The 19619-nt window shown below is 42.3% G+C and overlaps 1 protein-coding gene across 10 annotated transcripts; it reads left to right on the top strand.

Moving 5' to 3' along the window:
* Positions 1-313: 313 nt before the first annotated feature.
* Positions 314-19220, top strand: ZNF655 (zinc finger protein 655). 10 transcript variants are annotated; one of them, XM_061153616.1, is made up of 8 exons: positions 314-427; positions 2295-3113; positions 4293-4455; positions 5634-5719; positions 6095-6240; positions 10586-10746; positions 12503-12607; positions 13117-19220. In XM_061153616.1, the coding sequence occupies exons 3-8, from the start codon at positions 4320-4322 to the stop codon at positions 14505-14507; spliced, it is 2025 nt and encodes a 674-aa protein (XP_061009599.1). In that variant the 5' UTR covers positions 314-427; positions 2295-3113; positions 4293-4319; the 3' UTR covers positions 14508-19220. The 10 variants fall into 10 exon arrangements, with proteins under 10 accessions (XP_061009599.1, XP_061009604.1, XP_061009603.1 ...); XM_061153618.1 differs by lacking the exons at positions 314-427; positions 2295-3113 and adding exons at positions 3159-3332; positions 3946-3984; XM_061153621.1 differs by lacking the exon at positions 10586-10746 and having other exon boundaries at positions 6114-6240.
* The last annotated feature ends 399 nt before the right edge of the window (positions 19221-19619 follow it).

The raw sequence follows: 19619 nt of genomic DNA, 5'->3' as shown, positions 1-19619 counted from the left end.
CTCGGACCCAGAGGTATCTCATCCCAATCCAGAAACCAAGGATCCGCGGCTGTCTCTGCAGGGAGACGGCGCTTTCTGCGGCGGAGGCTGGGACCAAGGACAGGGACACGACCCTCCACCCCGTTCGGAGACGGGCGTGGTGAGCGGGATCGCGGAACACGGTTTTACACGTCCACCTGCGTCCCCGCCCCTCCGCCCCGGCCGGACCCGCGTCTCACCGTGAACCCCGGAGAAACCTGGGGTGCTGGGATAGAAAAGGGAGGTGACTCTGGGGATCAAAGGGCAGTGGGCCTGTTCCCCGTTTCTCTGTTCGCCAGAACCCAGAGTGTCACAAAAACCGGACGTGCGTCAACACCCGCCTTCCGGGTCTGCGCTGCGCCTTGCGGGGTGCGGGGGTGGTCCTCGCTAGGAAAGCCGGAGGACTTTGGTTCGTGCTCCCCAATTCATGGTTCGGGCTTCGGGGATGTCTTTTCTTAGCTCAGCTTCTTCCGGTGGGGAAAACGGGGGTTAAATTTCACTCTGTACTTCCTGTTCAGGAACTTACACAATTCTACTTTTTCTTATTGATGGCAGGTATCGTAATAATTCTAGGTATTATCAAACAATAATAGTGATTGTGTGTCTGTGTCTATGGCAGAGGAACTGAGGCAAAAATGTAGATAGAAGATCAAAGTGAAGTTAAGGATGCACTGTGGTTTCACAAAACCAAAGTGGTTGCCTCTCTGGGTACCCTGATTGGGTATTGCTGCTTGAATGGTCGTGTGGCAAAAGGTTGCTTGCCAGAGCAGTAAACAAAAGAAGTTGTGGCCAGCAAACCTGCAGCCACAGCAGCGACCCCAACTTCACCCTGAGGGGATTTGGGATCGGCAAAAAGTTAAGGTGGCCTCGGAAAGTTAAGGTGCATATCAAAGTAGTGATTTCAAGGAGCCCAGACTCCTGCATCTTCTCACATATAGAAGGGCACTAAAATCATTAATGTGAGATGTCTGGTTTTCTTTAATTAACAGTAGTCTTTTGATGTTCTGGCTACCTGATTTTTGTTGCAAAGTCCTACATAATCTGGCTTCTTGCTAACATCTTTAGAGCAGTCCCTCAGTCACCTGAGAGGCTGTTTTCCAGGCTTTAGGTTCCCAGTTTTGTCCATCAAATGAAACATAAATCTCAACTTTTAAGTTGTGCATTTTTTTTCCAGTCAATGGTATTTTCAAATATTTGTTCATTGGGGAGCAATTTTTCTTTCCAATACTAAATAGTTATAAGATTCTGAGCTTGGCTAATGTATCCAGGGAGTTTTCTGAGTGATAATAGTGGAATTACAATTTGAGGCATTTTGGCTGTCAAATGCAATCACAGTAATTACACCTTTTACTATTCACCTTATACTATTTTTATTTGGCTGCTCCAAATTTTAGTTGCAGCTCTTGGGATCTTTAGTTGTGCCATTTGAACTTTTGGCTGTGGTATGTGAGCTCTAGTTCCGTGACCAGGAATCAAACCCAGGCATCCTGCATTGGAAGCGAGGAGTCTTAACCACTGGACCACTAGGGAAGTCCCTAAGTGCTAGTATTTTGTAACACGCATCCCATTATGAACCCTGTAACTGATAGGCCTGTGTAGAACACTGATTACCTCACTTTTCTCCACACCTAAGACCCCTGCTTCTTTATCCCATAAAAATCTCACACCCCTCACCTACAGGGAAGTAGATCTGAGATTTGTTCTCCTATGTCCTCACTCAGCTGTCTTGTGAATAAACTCTCTGCTGCAAATCTCACTTTCTCAGTGTTTGACTTGTTGCCCATTGGGCAAACGACCTAGTTCTTACTAAGCTGTTAATGACAAGCAGGAAGTAATGTGTCATCTATTGTCTCAGGGATCTCAATAGGAACAACAGACATCAACAGGAGGTATAGTTCTGTTCAACACACAAAAAGTTTTCAACTGGAGCTGTCCAACAAGCAATTGACTAAGCAGTGTTTTTTTTTTTTTTAAAAACAGCGAATTTCCTATCTGTGAAGCTGACTTCATTGTGACAAATACTGTAGGCCAGAAAGACTATGTCATAGAAAGAAGTTGTTTTAGATCCCTGAGATACTCAGGTGGAAAGGAAGGGAAGGCATATGAGTTTCCCAGAGGCTCATGTAGTTTGAAAAAGCACGGAGACTGTCACACTTGATTTTTCTTATTTTTAATTGGAAATGTCAAACAGCATTAAATGGTAATATTTGATTTGTGAGTCTAAACAAAGGAAAAGTATCTAAAGTCCCTTTCAAATCACTGTTTATTTTCTTTAGGAAATTTGCCAGTTCCCGGAGGACCTAGCTCAACCACAGGACATCACATTCCCTAAGGATCCAGGAGATCACAATGACCCAAGGGCTTTTGTGCCAGCCCTGGGACTGCCTGTTCACATGCTCCTGCTCTATCCATCCTTGCTTCTGCACAGCCCTTTCCATCAGGAACACAACACTTTTCCAGTCTCTCTCTCCCACTCCAGCTTGCTCAGTGCCCCTACCTTCCCCCAAGAATCGTGTTATGTTTCAATCCTAGGATTTTCTGAGGTCCTCACATTACCGAAGCGCCTTCAACACTGGCTTTAATCAGAGTGGTTTGTACCCTTGAGCTAGTTCCCGACCCGCTGATTCATGGAAGTCGGACCACTAGGTCGGCCATTCGTCCTCATTCCTCCTACCCACCCACCCCCAAACGAAGGGCCACCACCCTGCGATGAGTCTTGAGTGTTGGCTGGAGCCAGGGATGGGCCAGCGGGGGCGCCTTCCCAAATCCGGGTCGGCTGCGATCACTATCGGTGTATTGGCGATAGTGGCCAGTCAGGGTCAGCAGGAGGGTGAGACCGGCGGCAGGACATGGTAAAAGCCTCGGAAACGAGCCTCGGTTTCCTAGGGCCCTCATCCGGGGCCCTCATCCGGGGCCCTCATCCGGGGCCCTCATCCGGGGCCCGCCCTGCCCCCGCCGTCGGGCTCCGCCTCCGGAAGTGCCAGTGAGAAGCGCAGCCTCCGAGCGGTCTAGAGAGACCCCTCAAAACCCTGGGGCGGCTTGGAGAGCACGGGTGTCCGCGACGCGATAGCCGCCCGGCCAGCCCCTCCACCCTGGTGAGTCCCCAGAAGCCGTCCTGAGGTCGCGTTGGGTCGGCGCCTTGTTTAGCCTCCTGGGGAGGAGCAGGAGTCTCCTGGCTCCGGCTGATGGCGGTTCCCGTCCCCAGAAGCGCGCAGGGCCGGGGTGCGACAACCCGTTTCTCTTCAGTCAGGGTTCGCCCCGACGCCCGGCTGACGGAGGGCCCGGCCATCAGGACCCAGTGATCGTGGCCTGCTGTGAGATGGGTTTCCGGGGCCCGTTTCGCCCTTTGGGGACCGTTTCTTGACAGCAGAGAAGTGGGAGGAGGGTAGCGCCGGGCGAGGCCTCCTGAGGGCAGGGCGTGAGGGCCCTTTCTGAGGGTGTGGAAGGGGGACGGGGCCCTACTGCGTCCTTGGGTGTGAAGGACAACCAGTCCGACCTGTTTGAGTCTCAGCCCTTCCCTGGGTTACTGTCAGGGTCGTGGGAAGAGGCCTGCCCACCTAGTCTGAGTTATCAAAGGTTCTGACCCCTAAAGTGGAATTTAGTCTTCAGTCAGGGCTTCTCTTGTGGCTCAGCTGGTAAAGAATCCGCCTGCAATGCGGGAGACTTGGGTTCAGTCCCTGGGTTGGGAAGATCCCCTGGAGAAGGGAAAGGCTACCCACTCCTGTGTTCTGGCCTGGAGAATCCCATTGTAGTCCACGGGGTCGCAAAGAGTCGGACACGACTGAGCGACTTTCACTCACTCACTCACTCAGGGCCACTCAGTAATTCAGAATGGGCTGACAGTGTTTACCAAGTAATTCCTTAGGGTCCTGCTTTAAAAAATAACGAGTAATAATGTATTTCTCTAGAATTAATGTGTTTCTCTAGGTACACACTTGATCCTTGAAAGAAGTTTGTAAATTTCAGGTATTTTGAATTTCCATAGAAATCTCTACGCTATTAAGTTGTCTTGTCTTTATTTTAAAAAATTCCACAAGTTCAGAATTAGTGGAGTTCAAAGAAACCTGCAAACTTGGACGATATGACACGGTTCTTAAATATCTGAAAGTGAATGATGTCAACTTTTTTTCCTGCTCTATATTTAGGTGGTTAATTGTTATTAACTATTTTCACTGTGTCTGCAGTGTCTAAGATACTTTGTTAAGTCCTGAGGGTGTCAAATGATGGGCTATTTTAACTTGTTATAATAAATTTCTCCTCATTTCACTCCACAGTGATGGTCATTGTCCTCCAGAACAGGGATGGAGGAGATATCAGCCCAGGAAGCAGCAGAATCTCCAGTGGTCCAGTTTCAGTCCTTGGAGACCAACTCTGACAGTCTGTCCCCAGAGCCTCGGTTCTTGCAGGACACCGACATGGAACAGGGACTCACTGGGGGTAAGGCAGAGAGAATACTTCCATCCAGGAGAATGGGAGTGTAGAGGGGCTCCTGGGCCTGGGATGAGAGAGGCCAGGGGCTTCAGTGAGAGGATGGCCCCTAGAGGGAGGTCTAGAAGGGAGGGACGGATGTGGCTCAATTCAGTCCTGATCGGGGCCCCTCTGTGGAGGTCAGCCTGTCTTTCTTTAATAGGCAGGGTGGTCTTCACTCACTCTATTTAGGCTTTTTTCTTTCATATAATTTTCACTTTATCCCAGGTACCACATTCAGAATAAGTTAGAAGAAATGCTGCTTTTGCCGCCCCTCACAGTCCTTGCCTCGCTTTCACTTCCTCTTAGGTTTAGGGTCTGTCTCTACCCCTGTTCCTTTAACTTAGTTTCTTCCCTCCTTGACCTTTAGTGCTTTGCCAGCTGCCATTATGTTGCAACTGCAGTGTTTTTGACTGCTCTAATTTTGATCAAGAAAGCAACCATTTAATTCCTTGGTTAAGCCCAGGGCTTGGAGCAATGTATACATATCACATACAGACTGTAAAATAACATTTTTATGTGTTACAGAGATAGATTGATCTGTCTTGTACTCCCTTTGTTTTGTATGAAGTTTGTCTGAGATTCACTTGTGGCCAGCTGCAGTGCCTGAAGTAACCTGTGTGTCAGGAACACCAACGGAATGCCATGGTCTTTTGAGTGCTGTGGGGCATTGTTCGAGTGTAGAAAGGATTATGAGGAAACAGATGACCATTCCTTATTCTTGGGGGCTTTACACACTGATTGCAGAGACGGTGCTCATTCTCAAAAAGTTTACAGAGCAGTGTCTGGGAGAGGGTCAGAAGTCTACTAAATAACCATGGCCTTGGATGAATCACTGCAAACCTTTATGCTTGGCTTTGCTCATCTGCAAAACAGGTAACGATGCTCACTTTTTTGACATGACATTTATGTCATGACATGGAGATATAGTGCAATATGAGATTTCATAATAAAATCCTGAATCATGGGTCTAAACATGTGGAAGGAGGGTGTGCAGGTGTTGAAATGGTGCAGGGCGAACTCAATATCCGATAAACATGCGTTGGTTTTACTGTAATGTCAATGTGAAGAAGGGTCCCACTGACTCTCTTTTGTGAGGGCGCCTGGGAAGGGCTGCCCTCACTCTTGGCTCCTTTCTCCTCCCTCAGCTCCACCTGTTCCCCAGGTGTCTTCTCTTCCCCACGAGGGAAGCCCAGGAGACCAGGCAGCTGCGCTCATGACAGCCAGGTACCAGGTGAGCTGAGGAACCCTCTGCTTTTCCTCAGGGACTGTTGCTGCTGATTGAGTGTGGCCCTGTTCCTCATCCCACCCATAAGCCTTGCCTGGAGATCTTTTTTTAGTAGCAGATCCCAGGTTGGGTGCTTGTCATCCTCAGAGACCTGGACTTGACAGAAGCCACCTTTCCGTCTCCCCAATACCACCAGAAAACACTGTTCCTTTATCCTTGGTGCTATCGTGGGTGCTTATTAGATGTTAAAGGGTTGTGGAACCTATTCCCAAGATGCTCCTCTGTTCTCCCTCCTTTCCAACGTAAATGCACACTGCAGACCCTCTGTGTCATCTTTGTTCTCTGGCCGTGATGCTGTGGTGGCCGCCTTCGCCAGAGCAGCCAGGCTGTGTTATTTCAGGAATTTGTGACATTCGAGGATGTGGCTGTGCACCTTACTCGAGAGGAATGGGGATGCCTGGACCCTGTTCAGAGGGCTCTCTACAGAGAAGTGATGTTAGAGAATTATGGGAACCTGGTTTCACTGGGTAAGGATTGCCTTTCTTATTATTCAGTTTACCTATTAGGGTTTCCTTATTTCCTTGTTTTTGAGTAGGTGTGAGGTCTCTGAGTGTGACTCAATTTCCAGGTCTTAGAACCTCTTGAGTCCTCAATCTTTAAGGTCATCTCCTCTGGGAGTGGGTTTCCTTTGGGTATGTCAAGAGGAGAGATTCTACTCCTTATCCTCAGTTAATGTTTCCTGCTTTTGTGGGGCATCTGTTCCCTGTTACTAAAGGGAAACTTGCTGGTGCTTTGCAAGTTCTCAATTTCCCTATCTTTCCCTTTTTTATGAGAGGGACTCTAGGGCCTCCTAACCCACAACCAGACACTTTTCTTCCTGGTAATTCAGTGCCCCTGTATCTGAGAGTTTCCCATTTTTCTTGAAAGAAGAAATGCCTTTTTTTTTTTAAAGATAGGCTAAAATCTTTGTTGAGTAATCCCTCATCTCTTAAGATCCCTAAATTCATCTGCAAGCAGGCAGAATTTCAGAGACTTGATCTCAAGGCATGACTCACTGCCAGTACATTTCAGTGAGTCACCCCGACAGTAATCCTGCTTCACCCGAGCAGTAGCAGTCTCACACTTAGACCGAGTCTCTCCTTTGTCATTTGGATGGTGCAGTTGGCAGCTGAGATGAGGCAACTTGTAGTGCTCTAGAGAAGCATCAGGGGGAGCTGCCAGCACCCGCCTTGGTGTGAACATTGCTCCTTTTCCTCTTTCTTTTTTGGCCTGTCTCTGCTGCTCTTTGTTACGTATGTACTTAATCACACTTTTTCTTTTCTTTCTCTTTTTTTCTTTTTTGCTTTGCCTGTGCTGGTGGCATCCAGGGTGTTGTTTTGTCTCCTTGATTAATTCTTGTCTGTGGGGAGGCAGCCTGCCCACTGGGAAGGTTTGTAGTGTGTTTTCCATTCCTGGCTCTTTGATCTTTGTAGGCATACTTCTCCGCCTTCCCACCACCCGGATTCATAGTGTGAATTCCTGCCCGGCCCTGAGTCATACCCGGGCAAGTGCTTTCTCTGGAGAAACACTTGCCATCCTTTCAGCAGGAATCTCCAGGAGATGGCCCAGGTGTCGGCTTCCCATCGATAGTGCTCGTCCCCGCTCGGAAACTCCTTTTCCACAATTGTGAGATCTTACACTTGATTGATGGAGTAGATGTTTCCCAGGAGGCTACCACTGTGTAAAATTGCAGCTCCTCAAATGACCTTTGATAAATTTCCAAGGGCCAAGGATGCCCTCCATTGCAACCAGAATTTTGAACCTTGAATTTTGAGTTCATTCAGAAGCCATGGTTGGTGGTCATCGACTTGTGTTCTCAGAAACCACAGAGTTCGACTCCAGCTCTTCAGTTATGACCTTTCCATGTTATACTGTGGAACACATGCTGTGTGCCCCTCCTTTTCCATAGTGAACACAAACTGCCCCATCTGTTGCCTGAATCTCCTGAGACCCCTGGGCCTTCCTCATGTTTAACATTCTAGTCTTTTCCTTCCTTTAAATCCCTGTGACCCGCTCCAGGGTCCTGTTTCGTCTCCTTTATTCTTTACGGTGTTGTATAGATTGATGCATTTATATAATCTTCCTGGATCCAGTGTTCCTTAGCTCTTCCTTGATGGAGGGGAAATGGGAGGGCAAAAGAATTCAGTTTATTTCAGGCTATTAAATCCAATGTATATTTAACAACTTGTAAATTACAAAGTGATATGTAATTGTAAATTACTGTTAATTTTACCTAATAATTACATAATTTCCAACAGTTTACCTGTCTACTTTTTGAAGTAAAGCATCTTCTTAGCACTTTATTCAGCCTAATAACACAGCTTACTATTAGGCTGAATTTGATCCCATTTCCTCTGTCATCTCTGCACATGTACAGGACACGTTTGTACACTCACACACGCTGGGCACAATGACATACAAGAAACCCTACTACTCAACTTGCTTTTTGACCAAGTGCCTCTCCATAGTAATTATTTTTGACAGTCTTTGGGAAGTCATTTTCATATTTGGGGGTTCAGCAAACTACACCTGTAGTTAGTTTAATGTTTGGCATTGTAAAATAAGCACTTTATAACTGAGCCTCTGACTTAGCAGCTGTAGGTTCCAATTCATATCTTTTTCCCATGACAGTACCTCTGAGCTGTATTTGTCACAGGTATCAGAGCCTTGGTCTTTTGGTTAAGTGCTTCCACTACATAGTAATAAATATACAGAGTAGGGACAGAATAATAAAATATTCGTTACTTCACCTTAAAAAGAAGCATATACTATTGACAGTGAGTGAATTACTGGCTTGGGAGTCATGCTTAAAGGGAAATTATCTGTGACTTAGTGCTGGAGATTAAGATCAGGAAAAAGACCTGGATTGTCTTTCACATGGGGCAGTGTGCAGATGCCTTCTTAGATGACAGCATTAGAAACCTGCTTATCAAAACTGCTGGGTGATGAGTGAGTTGGTAAATCAGGAATGTTTGGCACATAGCCCTTCCTTTTTGAAGTCAGTGTCATGAGGAGAGAAATGATTTTGTGTAGAATGTTTCTCACTGCCACAGCTATTAATTGATACTAGGTACTTTATGTATCTCTCACTTAATCCTTACTGTAACTCTTTCAGCAGATGGTATTCTGTTTTATACCTGAGGTGATTGAGGCTAAGAGAAGTTCAAGTGATCCACGCAGGGTCAAAGCTAGGTTAGGGGCTCAGATATGACTCTGAAGCCCATGCTTTTTCACTGTTTTATACCTTAGGACAGTCAGTTCAACCACATGTGGTGTTTTGTATATTTTTATGGCTCAGTATTCTGATGATAATTTAAAGTAGGCACAATAAATTGGACAGATAGGCGTGAGTTTATACATTTTGGGAGCAGAAAGGGCATGCATTCAAGAAAAAGTAAAATTGTTAAAGGATACATTCCATCCTAAATAGATATCTACACAAGAATGGAGAGATTTTGTGTCTTTGTTAAGGATCAGGAAGAGAAGCATGAAACTTTCAGATGGCTAAAATCTTAGCATAACACGGGTACAGGCAACAAACAATGAGGTGAATTTTAAATGTTATTTTTAAAGATCAGGTGAAGTTAAAAACTAGAAAACTGTCAAGGTTGCAGTTTAAAAAATCAAAATGTTTTAATAAAAAATAATTTTAGGAAAAATTTAAAGCAAATGCATATTTTGAAAGCATAGATTTTTGACTTAAATCTAGGAAAAAAGCATTCAGGCCAGTGGTAAGAAAACCTGCTTTAGTGCTCTCTGTGACTCTTATAGATTGGAAAGAATATTAACTGTGAGGTCCGTTTACCTGTGATGGAGCAGATTATTTAAATAGATTATAATGATTTTTTTCATCTATAAAACATGAAAAATAATGTCTGCTTTCTGAGTTGTGCCAAGGATTGAATTAGTTTATGTATGTAAGTCCAGGGCTAGTGGTAGTTACTTAATTTTTTTTTTTTTTTTGGAAAGGACAGTAAGAGAATGAGCTATGGATCAGATTTCTTAATAGAAACAAATTTCAGGAGAGTGTTCAAATTATTTCATTATAATGGAATTTTCTCAAATTGAATATTGCTCAGACTATGCTCAGTGGTTTGGATTTTTATTATACAGAGATTTTCATTTCTTTGACACTAAATGTTCTCTTACATCCCTTTTAGTTAAGAGTCATGGTTCTCAGTCTGCTGGAGCCTGACTCTGCATGTATCGTTCTAACTGCGGGTCCTCTGTCCTCCTCACTGTTTCCACCTTCTGCTCCCTTGTCACTGTGTTGGCCTTCTGTTCTCTCTCTGTGCGTATTTAGAGGAAGGGGTAGATAACTAGCAGATTATTTAAAGGCCAGTTTCTGAAATAAGAGTGTCTGAGCCCTAGCTTCGCTAGTTATCATGACCTTGGGTGAGTTACTTAACCTCTCTGAATCTTAGTTTTCCCATTTGTAAAATTGGCACAGTAATAGTTCCTATCTCTTGAAGGTGTGGTGAGTATTGAGTGAGTGAAAGTTTATAAGGTTCTTGGAATGACACTTTGCACCTACCAAAGCTTAGTGAATCTTAGCTTAATATTTTGATAATACAAGTGACTTTTAACTTTAAGCCTGTATGTTGAATCCTGTTCTCTCTTCTAAATTGCAGTCTTGTATCTCTCACTGCTAGGCATTCTCTCTTATACCTTCCTACATAAAGGTGTTTACTTTAAACATATGTCTAAAATCAAACCCCTAATCCCACATGAAGACGATCTTTTTCATTGTGCGTATGTGATTTAAGTGTAGATACAGAGTAAAGAGGGGCTTCCCTGGTGGCTCTAATGGTAAAGAATCTGCCTGCAATGCAGGAGACCTGGATTTGATCCCTGCATCAGGAAGATCCCGTGGAGAAGGAAATGGCAACCCACTCCAGTACTCTTGCCTGTAGCCCTGGTGGGCTACAGTCCATGGGGTCGCAAAGAGTCAAACACAACTAAGCAACTAAAGCTTTCACATTTCACTTCAAGGAGTAAGTAATGAAAATTAATTTTGATTATCAAATACTTAGAAATATCTTAATAAATATCTATTAAAAGTTGCCAATTGTGTTATCAGAATTTTGAGCAGGGTAGTTGCCTTTTCGTGCCCCCCCCCTTTTTTTAAACTTGAAAAAACTATTAGATTTGACATAAAGGATCTTAACTAAATTAATAAGTGTCCAGAAAGAGAATTGACTCTATTTATGCCTAAGAGAATTCAGAAACACAGTAAATGCCTTTCTTATATCTATTCTGGTGTCCCTGCTCATAGACTCTCACATGGAATCTCATAGGACAGCTATTGGTTTATCATAGTTTTCAGGCCCACCACCCTTTTTAAAACCTTGATTATCTGTTGACACTTAGGCACAAAATTAGCAGTCAGTGAGTAGCTCTTAAGTAAATGAGTCAAAAGAAGTGCACGATACAATGTACATGGTCCCTGCTATCAAAGTTTATAAATCAAATAGGAATGATAATACCAAGAAACAGTTTTTAAAAGTCTATAAAACTCCATTATATAAAGATGTGTCAGGATAGGAGGGGGCTTCCCCGGTAGCTCAACTGGTAAAGAATCTGCCTGTAAGGCAGGAGACCCTGGTTTGATTCCTGGGTCGGGAAGTTCCCCTGGAGAAGGGATAGGCTACCCACTCCAGTATTCTTGCTTGGAGAATCCCCATGGACAGAGGAGCCTGGCGGGCTACAGTCCGTGGGGTCTCAAAGGATCGGACACAACTGAGCGACTAAGCACAGCACAGCACAGGATAGGAACAAATAATACTTTCTGTAGACATTCAGTAAGTGAAGAGAAAGGCTTTTGGAGATGAGGGGCTTGAGTGAGACCTTGCATGTGTGCTACTAGAAGCTTTGTGGGCTGAGTACATGTAAAAACTGCCCCTTTGATACTGTATTAGTTCTCCCCTCAGAAGCAGACTGCCTCTTGCTTTTGCTTTAAAAGAGACTAGATCTTAGCAGTCCATTATGCAAGCCAGAGAAAGACTATTTTATGTGAAAATGCACTTTCATTGCACTTTCCTCACTACATAATATTATAGTAAGTTGTTCTGTCTCTGCAATTAGAGTGTAAGGTCCTTGAGAGGATGGACTGTATCTGCTTGGGCTCTTATTTCCTACAAACTTTGCATATAGGAGGCACCCCATAAACATTTGTTGAACAAGAATTCTCCTAAGGGGTAAGGATGTGTCATATTATTACTTGTTTCCTCATATGCCCTAAAATGAATTATTTCCTGAAATTGATCCTTGCAGTATTTATTCAGTCTTCACTGAGTTTGTTGCTACAATTTAGCTCACCAGACAACAGGTGCCTGAGAATTGACCTTCCTGTAGTCCAGCAGTCATATTTCGACAACCTTCAGTTTGACCAGGTCTAATACTTATAGATCGGGTCTGACACAAAGATTGATCTATAAGCAATAGGTAAAGAGTAAGAATGATAATTTATGTGAAGACAGGTGCACACTCATGCACAAATTCCCTGGTCTGAATATGTTTAAATGAATATTTTTAACTGAGTATGTTTAAATGCTCCTTAGCTTGCCCCTTAGCATACCTCTTTCTAGAGCACAAACATGCATTCTGTGTTGAAGGTCTTTGGCTTTCTCACTTTCCAGGCCTTCCTAATGTCTTCTAAGAATTTACTCTCTCTCCATTAACCACTAATTAAGAGAAAAATGTAGTATCTGGGGATAAATTGCCACATCCCATTTCCTTCTCTGTGAGCAGGATTTCCACTTTTCAAGCCTGATGGGATCTCCCAGCTGGAACAAGATCTACAAGTCTTTGATCTGGAAACTAAGAATAGAGAAGTCTTAAGAGATGACTACTCAGGTGAGTAGGCAGAATCAATCAGATGAACTAGTTGGGAAGTAGAGTCTAGTTGTTGAGCCAAGCTGTAGCTGCTTTGGAAGTCAGTGAAGAGCTCTGTCTATATCCCTGAACAAAGAGCTCTTTCCTTTCCCCTTTTTTATTGATGAACTCTTTACAGTTATTTTGTTCCTTATCCATAAGATGTAGTAGGTCCCTATTCAAGTTACTTATCTATAATTCTGTTGAACTAGTTCCCTGTTGTCTCTGTTGAAACACATTAATTGGTTATCTCCTTACTTTGCTGAACCTGCCCTCTCTTTCTGTCACACCCTGAACCACTTGGATCCTGCCTCACTGCTCCTATTCATGCCCGTACATCTGCTGTTGAGATTTTGTGCCTGTGTTTCAAAGTAAATAAATTTCTCTTACCCTGGTAGACTGTAGATTATTTAGTTTTCTCCTCTAAGTTTTCTTTTTCTAAGCACAGGGTACAGATTATATTTGCATTTTCTATTTATATATTGAATCAGATGGAGAGACCAGAGAAGAGAACAAGCTGTTGATTCCTAAGCAGAAAATTCCAGAAGAAGTACATTCATACAGAGTGAGAGTAGGAAGATTCAAAAAGGATATTGCCCAAGTTCCTGAGACTAGAGAAGTGTATAAGCCTGAGGACAGATTAGAAAGGCTTCAGGAAATTCTAAGAAAATTTCTCTTCCTCGAGAGAGAGTTTAGGCAAATAACAATCAGTAAGAAAACCTTCACCAGTGAGAAGAACAGTGAATGTAATGAACTTGAAAAAAGCTTCAGTCTGGATTCTACTCTTGATACAGATCAGAGAGTTCTTAGAATACAGAATGTTGATGACATTGATAAGTATGATGTGAGCCTCAACCAGCATTCAGCTGGTAAACAGGAACACATAAATCTAACGCAGGATTTTCACAGTAATGATTATAAAGACAGTTTAATGGAACTCTCCCACCTTAGTAACTGTGAGAGCATTCCTACCACTGAGAAATCTTACAAATGTGATGCATGTGAGAAAATCTTCCATCAGAGCTCAGCCCTTTCTAGACATCAGAGAATTCATACTAGAGAGAAACCCTACAAATGTAAAGAATGTGAAAAATCTTTCAGTCAGAGTTCAAGTCTCAGTCGACATAAAAGAATACACACTAGAGAAAAACCCTATAAATGTGAAGCATCTGATAAATCCTGTGAGGCGTCTGACAAATCTTGTAATCAGAGCTCAGACATACTTCAGCATAAGAGGGTTCACACTAGAGCAAAATCTTATAAATGTAGCAATTGTGAAAGGGTCTTCAGTCGTAGTGTACACCTCACTCAACATCAGAGAGTTCATAGAGAGATGCCTTGTAAGTGTACTCTGTGTGGCAGTGATTTCTGTCACACCTCACACCTAGCTGAACATCAGAAGGTCCATGATGAAGAGAAGTGCTATGAATACAATAACTGTGGGTTGACCTTTATTAAACATCAAGGAATTCGTCCCAGAGAAAAGCCCTATACGTGTAATGAATGTGGAAAAGACTTCAGATTGAATTCTCATCTTATTCAGCATCAAAGAATTCACACAGAGAAACCGCATGAATCTAGTGAAAGTGGAAAAGCTTTCAATCAAACCGCATGCCTTATTCAGCATCACAAAGTTCATAGGAAAGAGAAATCCTATGAGTGTAATGATTATGAGGATAATTTCAGCCATAGCTCAGATCTTGTCCTGCAACAGGAAGTCCTCACCAGAGAAAAAGCCTTTGATTGTGATGCATGGGAAAAGAGCCTCAGTCAGAGAGCGCACCTTGTCCACCATCAAGGAATTCATACCAAAGAGAAACCTTATGAATGTAATGAACGTGGGGAGACATTTAATCAAGTTCAGGCCTCATTCAACATATGAGATGTCACACCAGGGAGACATCACGTGTGTCCTGAATGTGGTAAAGCCTTCAATCCCAGCTCAACCTTCATTCAGCATCGAGGAATTCATACCAGAGAGAAACCTGAATGTGACAAACTTTGGAAAGTTATTAGTGTTGCACTCTTGACACCTGCAAACCCATACCAATGAGAAAACCTACAAATACATTGAATGTGATAGATGCTTCACGCTATTTTCGTACCTTAGTATCATTGGAGAATTCATACTGGAATAAAATTCCATTGCTATAATGAATGTGAAAAAGCCTTCAGTCAAAGAAACTACCTTGTTGAGCATCAAATTCATTTCATGCTGAATACCTATGAATGTAATAAATGTGTATGTGTGGGAGGATTCAGCCATATTTCCATCCCTCATTCAGCAGCAAAGAATCCATACCCAAGGGAAGTCCTTTGGGTATAGGAAATGTGACAAGTCTTTCAGTAGGAGTTCAAGTCCTTTTTCATCATCAGAATGTCCACACCAGACTGGAGTCTGATATAATGCAAGTGGAAACATTTAGCACCATATTCAGCTTTATTCAATATCAAAATATTGAAGGGAAAATTATTATTAGTGTATAAAATAGTTAATACATAGTCCCAGTCTTTTTCCCTGCAGAAGACTCTAGTCAGAGGAGTGATTTGGTGAATGCAGTGCTGTTTTCTCATGGCATTCTTTTATTTAATAGGTGTTATACTTTATTTTTGGAACTTTATTTTATAAATATACTTTATTTTATAAATATACTTTATTTATGGAACTCAAGCTATTTTTATTTTAATGTGGCCTATAAACATTTTTATTTTTCCTGAAATTGGTTTTTATTGCCCAATAAATGCTTCCCTGATCCATTAATACACCAACGTTAAAACAATAACTTCTGGAAAGTTTCTCTCATTTAGCTTTTTCTACTGTTCTCAGCCAAAGTTCTCTCCAAAACAGACTCTTAGGCCTGCTCTTTTCCAAGGATCCTATCCCTTTCCAGCCACAGCATTTGGGTTCCTGTTGGTTTCTCCATTCTCTTAAGCACCTTCAATGATGGTTTCCTAGTTCTAAGCTTTAAGCCAGTGCATCCCTACTTACTTTTTGGATGTCTTCTTTCCAAAGCAAAATATCTTTAAAAGAAATGGGTTTTCACACTCTTGTCTGTTCATGAGTATGAAGGATTCTGTTTCCCCTGAGCCTGTGGCAAGAAGCTAAACATTTTCAAGTGACGCCCAAGTTCTTAGCTGTGTTAGCATTTACAGCCTTCTGAGAGAGATGAGAAAGACAGTAGAAGCTGACAATACTGGTGGTAGCCTAGCTATATTCAGTGTCTATTCTGCATGTCTAAGTTCAGGATGATTTATGTCCATTAAAGGCCAGCAGAACACTCAAGTCTGCCTTTGATAGGGCAAAACATAAAGAACGTATGTTAAGAGATCAGAAATCTTCATAAAGGAATACTGCCTTCCTTCAGATATTGCGGTTTTTGTGTAGCATCTCGAGAGTATTTCAAGAATGGCAGAAAAGCCTGTAAACATTTAACTGTGTTACAGTTGCTTCATTATCTGTTTGGAATTGTTTACATATCATATATATATATATATGTATATGTATATATATATATATATATATTGCATTTTACAGGAGTCTACAGGCCATATAAAAACCTTTTTCTTTTGATTGATGAAACTGATCACAGACGTTGGCTCCACAGATCAGGGTCACTGTCATAACAGTTAGCAAGAGTTCATGATTCTTCAGATAATGTCAAAGTATTTGATTGTATTTTCCCATCTTAAGCATCATAACATTTTATGAATAAGGCAAGGGTTATATAAAACTCTAGTTGTTGTTCCAGCGATTGAGTTCACCTGTTAAAATACTTACTAGGGATCCTCAACAAGTAATACAAAAATGCATTGCTTACTTTGTAAGCCTCTTCTGCCTAATAAGCTTTAGGGTAGTTCTACCACCGTATTTTACCTTTTAGCCATCAGCAAGCATAGGATCTCATCTGGACAAGATAGGGACCAAAATGAATTGATCTAAATGTAAAAGTATATGAAAAAAAATGCATGTTTTTTTTCTTTCCTATCTATTAACATGTATACCCTACTAATAGAGACCACCAGTAGTCACCTCTGGTGATGATGAAACAGCAGGTTGAGTAATCTCAAATAGCAGGAAATGTAAAAATCACATGTTATGTGTTTGGTTTAGGAATGTGCTTTTTGTACTTCCACTTGAATAAAGGTGTGTTTGATACTCTGAGAATCTGTTTCAAATAAAATCTGAAGTCCTCAGCCCAAAGTACTTGGGAATCTTAGAATCACCTTCCTGTCTGCAACTCAGTTCTTTCCAGAAAGCTGACTCACAGCAGGAGTAGGTCACTGCTTCCTGCAGGTACAGTGCTTGGTCCTCCACAGAACTCTGGAATAAAGTCTGAATGTTTACAACTTTAAAGGGTTACTTGACTGGGATGCTGTTGGCACATGAAGTAAATGGGTTGAGTAGAGTTAGGCAGAATGTGTTTTTTCAATAAAACATTTCAAAAAATGAGAAACCAGATCAGCACAACATTGTAAATCAACTCAACTTCAATAAAAAATTCTTTTAAAATGAGAAATCAAAATAATCCTTGAGGACAAGTAACTTGTCCATTTAAGCTTGTTGATATTTAATTGGTCCAATATAATATGTGCTCTTAGTCTTTTTAGTCTTGAAGACAGGGAAGGAAGAGAAGAAATCTAATAGTTGGGACACCTAATTTTGTCTCTTCACCTGCTTGTGTACACGTCTATGTATATATGCACATATTTGAATAATCCTCACAACTCTTTAAGGGAAGAAACTGTTTAACAGAGACACTGAAGTATAGAGAGTTTGAGAAAAACTTATAAGATCACACAGCAAGCTCAAAGTCAGGGATGTTTGACTCTAAAGCTTTCCATCATTTTGATGTTGGTGTCTGACATATGAACTCGGAGAAGAGACATTTTCTTTGATAGCTCTTCATTCCCTGTTACATACTTAATTTACCATCAGTTGTCAGCTGATCCTAAATGCTCCCAGAGCTCTCCAGGAAGCTGGGAGAAAATACCCCAGTATCTTCTGGAAGCTAGGTAGAACCATCCCTCTCTCACCCACCCCCAATCTTTGTTTGTTTGTTTGTTTTCACCCCCAATCTTTAAAGCAGGTTTAGACGGTTTTGACAAAGTCAGGCCATGGGTTAGATCTCCCAAATTCCCATCTCCTGCTAAGACATCCCCAGTGCCATCAGTAGGTTTATATTTACACTTCTTTGTGCCCCAAATGCACTCCCTTTTTTCTGCTAACTAGAACTTACTGATGGATACATATCCTTACCAAAGTTTGTTACCACCTCTGGTTATATTCAGGGGTGGAGCAAAGTGAGCAGTGGGAACATCAAATTTGAGTCCTAGGTTTTCGGCTTGAGTAAGAGTAGTTAGAGGTAGACTGGAGAGATGGAGAGCACTGAGTGTTTTAAGAAATCCTGCAGAGGAAGTGTGGCATTTTCAAGGCGGTAATAAATGAGCTGTTTGGAGAATGCCTCACCCTAGGAGATATTACATGGGTAACTGAGAATTTAAGAATGAAGTTCAAAGGAAGCCCCTAGCATGTTATCTCAGAAACTGGAATTTCTCACATTCAAAAATATAACCTGGTATGTCCTTTCATTCATTCAGTCATATAGTTGCCAGACAGTATGTTTAGTGCCAGCCAATGGATACAGTTAACCTAATCAAATGAATTAATCCATTGAGTAAAAAAGAGTAGTCAAAGCAATGAGTTTGGAATTAGGCATACCTATGTTTGAACTTTATTAGCTATGACTTTGGACATTTTCCCTAGCCTTCCTAGTTTTGGCTATACAATGTGGTGAATAATAGCATGAATGTTAAATGAGGTAATGTAAAAGCTACTGGTCGTATAGTAAGTGCCCAAAAGTTAGTGTAAATAATATCAAACCCACCATATTAGAGTAGAGATACTTAGCAGAAAATCTAAAAACAAGGGAATGAATGAGCAAGTATTTACCAGTGCAGGACTAGCATTGTCCAGGGAGGGACACCCTGAGCTTCAGTTCAGTTCAGCTCAGTCGTTGAGTCGTGTCTGATTTTGTGACCCATGGACTGCAGCACGCCAGGCTTCCCTGTCCATCACCAACTCCCGGAGTTTACTCAAACTCATGTCCGTTGAATCAGTGATGCCATCCAACCATATCATCCTTTGTTGTCCCCTTCTCCCACCTTCAATCTTTTCCAGCATCAGGGTCTTTTCTAGTGAGTCACTTCTTCACATCAGGTGGCCAAAGTATTGGAGTTTGAGCTTCAGCATTAGTCCTTCCAATGAATATTCAGGACTAATTTCCGTTAGGATGGACTGGTTGGATCTCCTTGCAGTCCAAGGGACTCTCAAGAGTCTTCAACACCACAGTTCAAAAGCATCAATTCTTCGGCGCTCAGCTTTGGAGAACTTAATATAACTAGAGAAATCATTAGGCACTGTGGGCTGTGTGTGGTAGGAGATGCCTTCTAATGGGCAATTCCTGCTGGAGTCTGCAAACAGTGATGTGTCTCTAATATTTGTATCATATGGCATTATGTCTTACACTCCTTTCAAGATTTGAGTGCATGAAGGAGCCAGTGTTAAATCTGTTGATTAAAAAGATGTACAACATAAGAGTTGTGAGTTAAGTTTTATTTGGGGCAAAATGCTGATTGCAGCCGGGGAGATACGACCTCAGATAGCTCTGAGAGACTGCTCCAAAGAAGTGGGGGTAGGTCAATATATAAGATTTTGGTGAAGGGTGTGCGTGTGAGTGTGTGTGTGTGTGTGTGTGAGTTGCTCAGTTGTGTCTGACTCTTTGCGACCCCACAGATTGGGGTCCCACAGGCTCCTCCGTCCATGGGATTTTCCAGGCAAGAAGACTGGAGTGAGTTGCCATTCCCTTCTCCAGGGGGATTTCAATGCAATGAAGCACTCATTTTATAAAAGGGTTTCTGCTAGTCAGGAGGAGCTGATATCATCATTGAAAGGATTTAGTGCTTTTCTAGCTATGAGGAGATGCAAGGATTGGGA

This window comes from Dama dama, chromosome 10, assembly GCF_033118175.1.
Source record: "Dama dama isolate Ldn47 chromosome 10, ASM3311817v1, whole genome shotgun sequence".
Taxonomy (NCBI): Eukaryota; Metazoa; Chordata; class Mammalia; order Artiodactyla; family Cervidae; genus Dama; species Dama dama.
Note: the sequence above shows the minus strand (reverse complement) of the source record. Positions and strands in the feature narration are given on the sequence as shown.

What these genes read in the sequence shown, in the direction of transcription:
- ZNF655 (XM_061153616.1), top strand. Translation starts at nt 4,320, where the DNA reads ATGGAGGAGATATCAGCCCAGGAAGCAGCAGAATCTCCAGTGGTCCAG. An exon ending in TCATGACAGCCAGGTACCAG is followed by an intron (nt 5,720 to 6,094) that starts GTGAGCTGAGGA and finishes TCGCCAGAGCAG; the next exon opens with CCAGGCTGTGTTATTTCAGG. An exon ending in TTCACATTTCACTTCAAGGA is followed by an intron (nt 10,747 to 12,502) that starts GTAAGTAATGAA and finishes CTCTGTGAGCAG; the next exon opens with GATTTCCACTTTTCAAGCCT.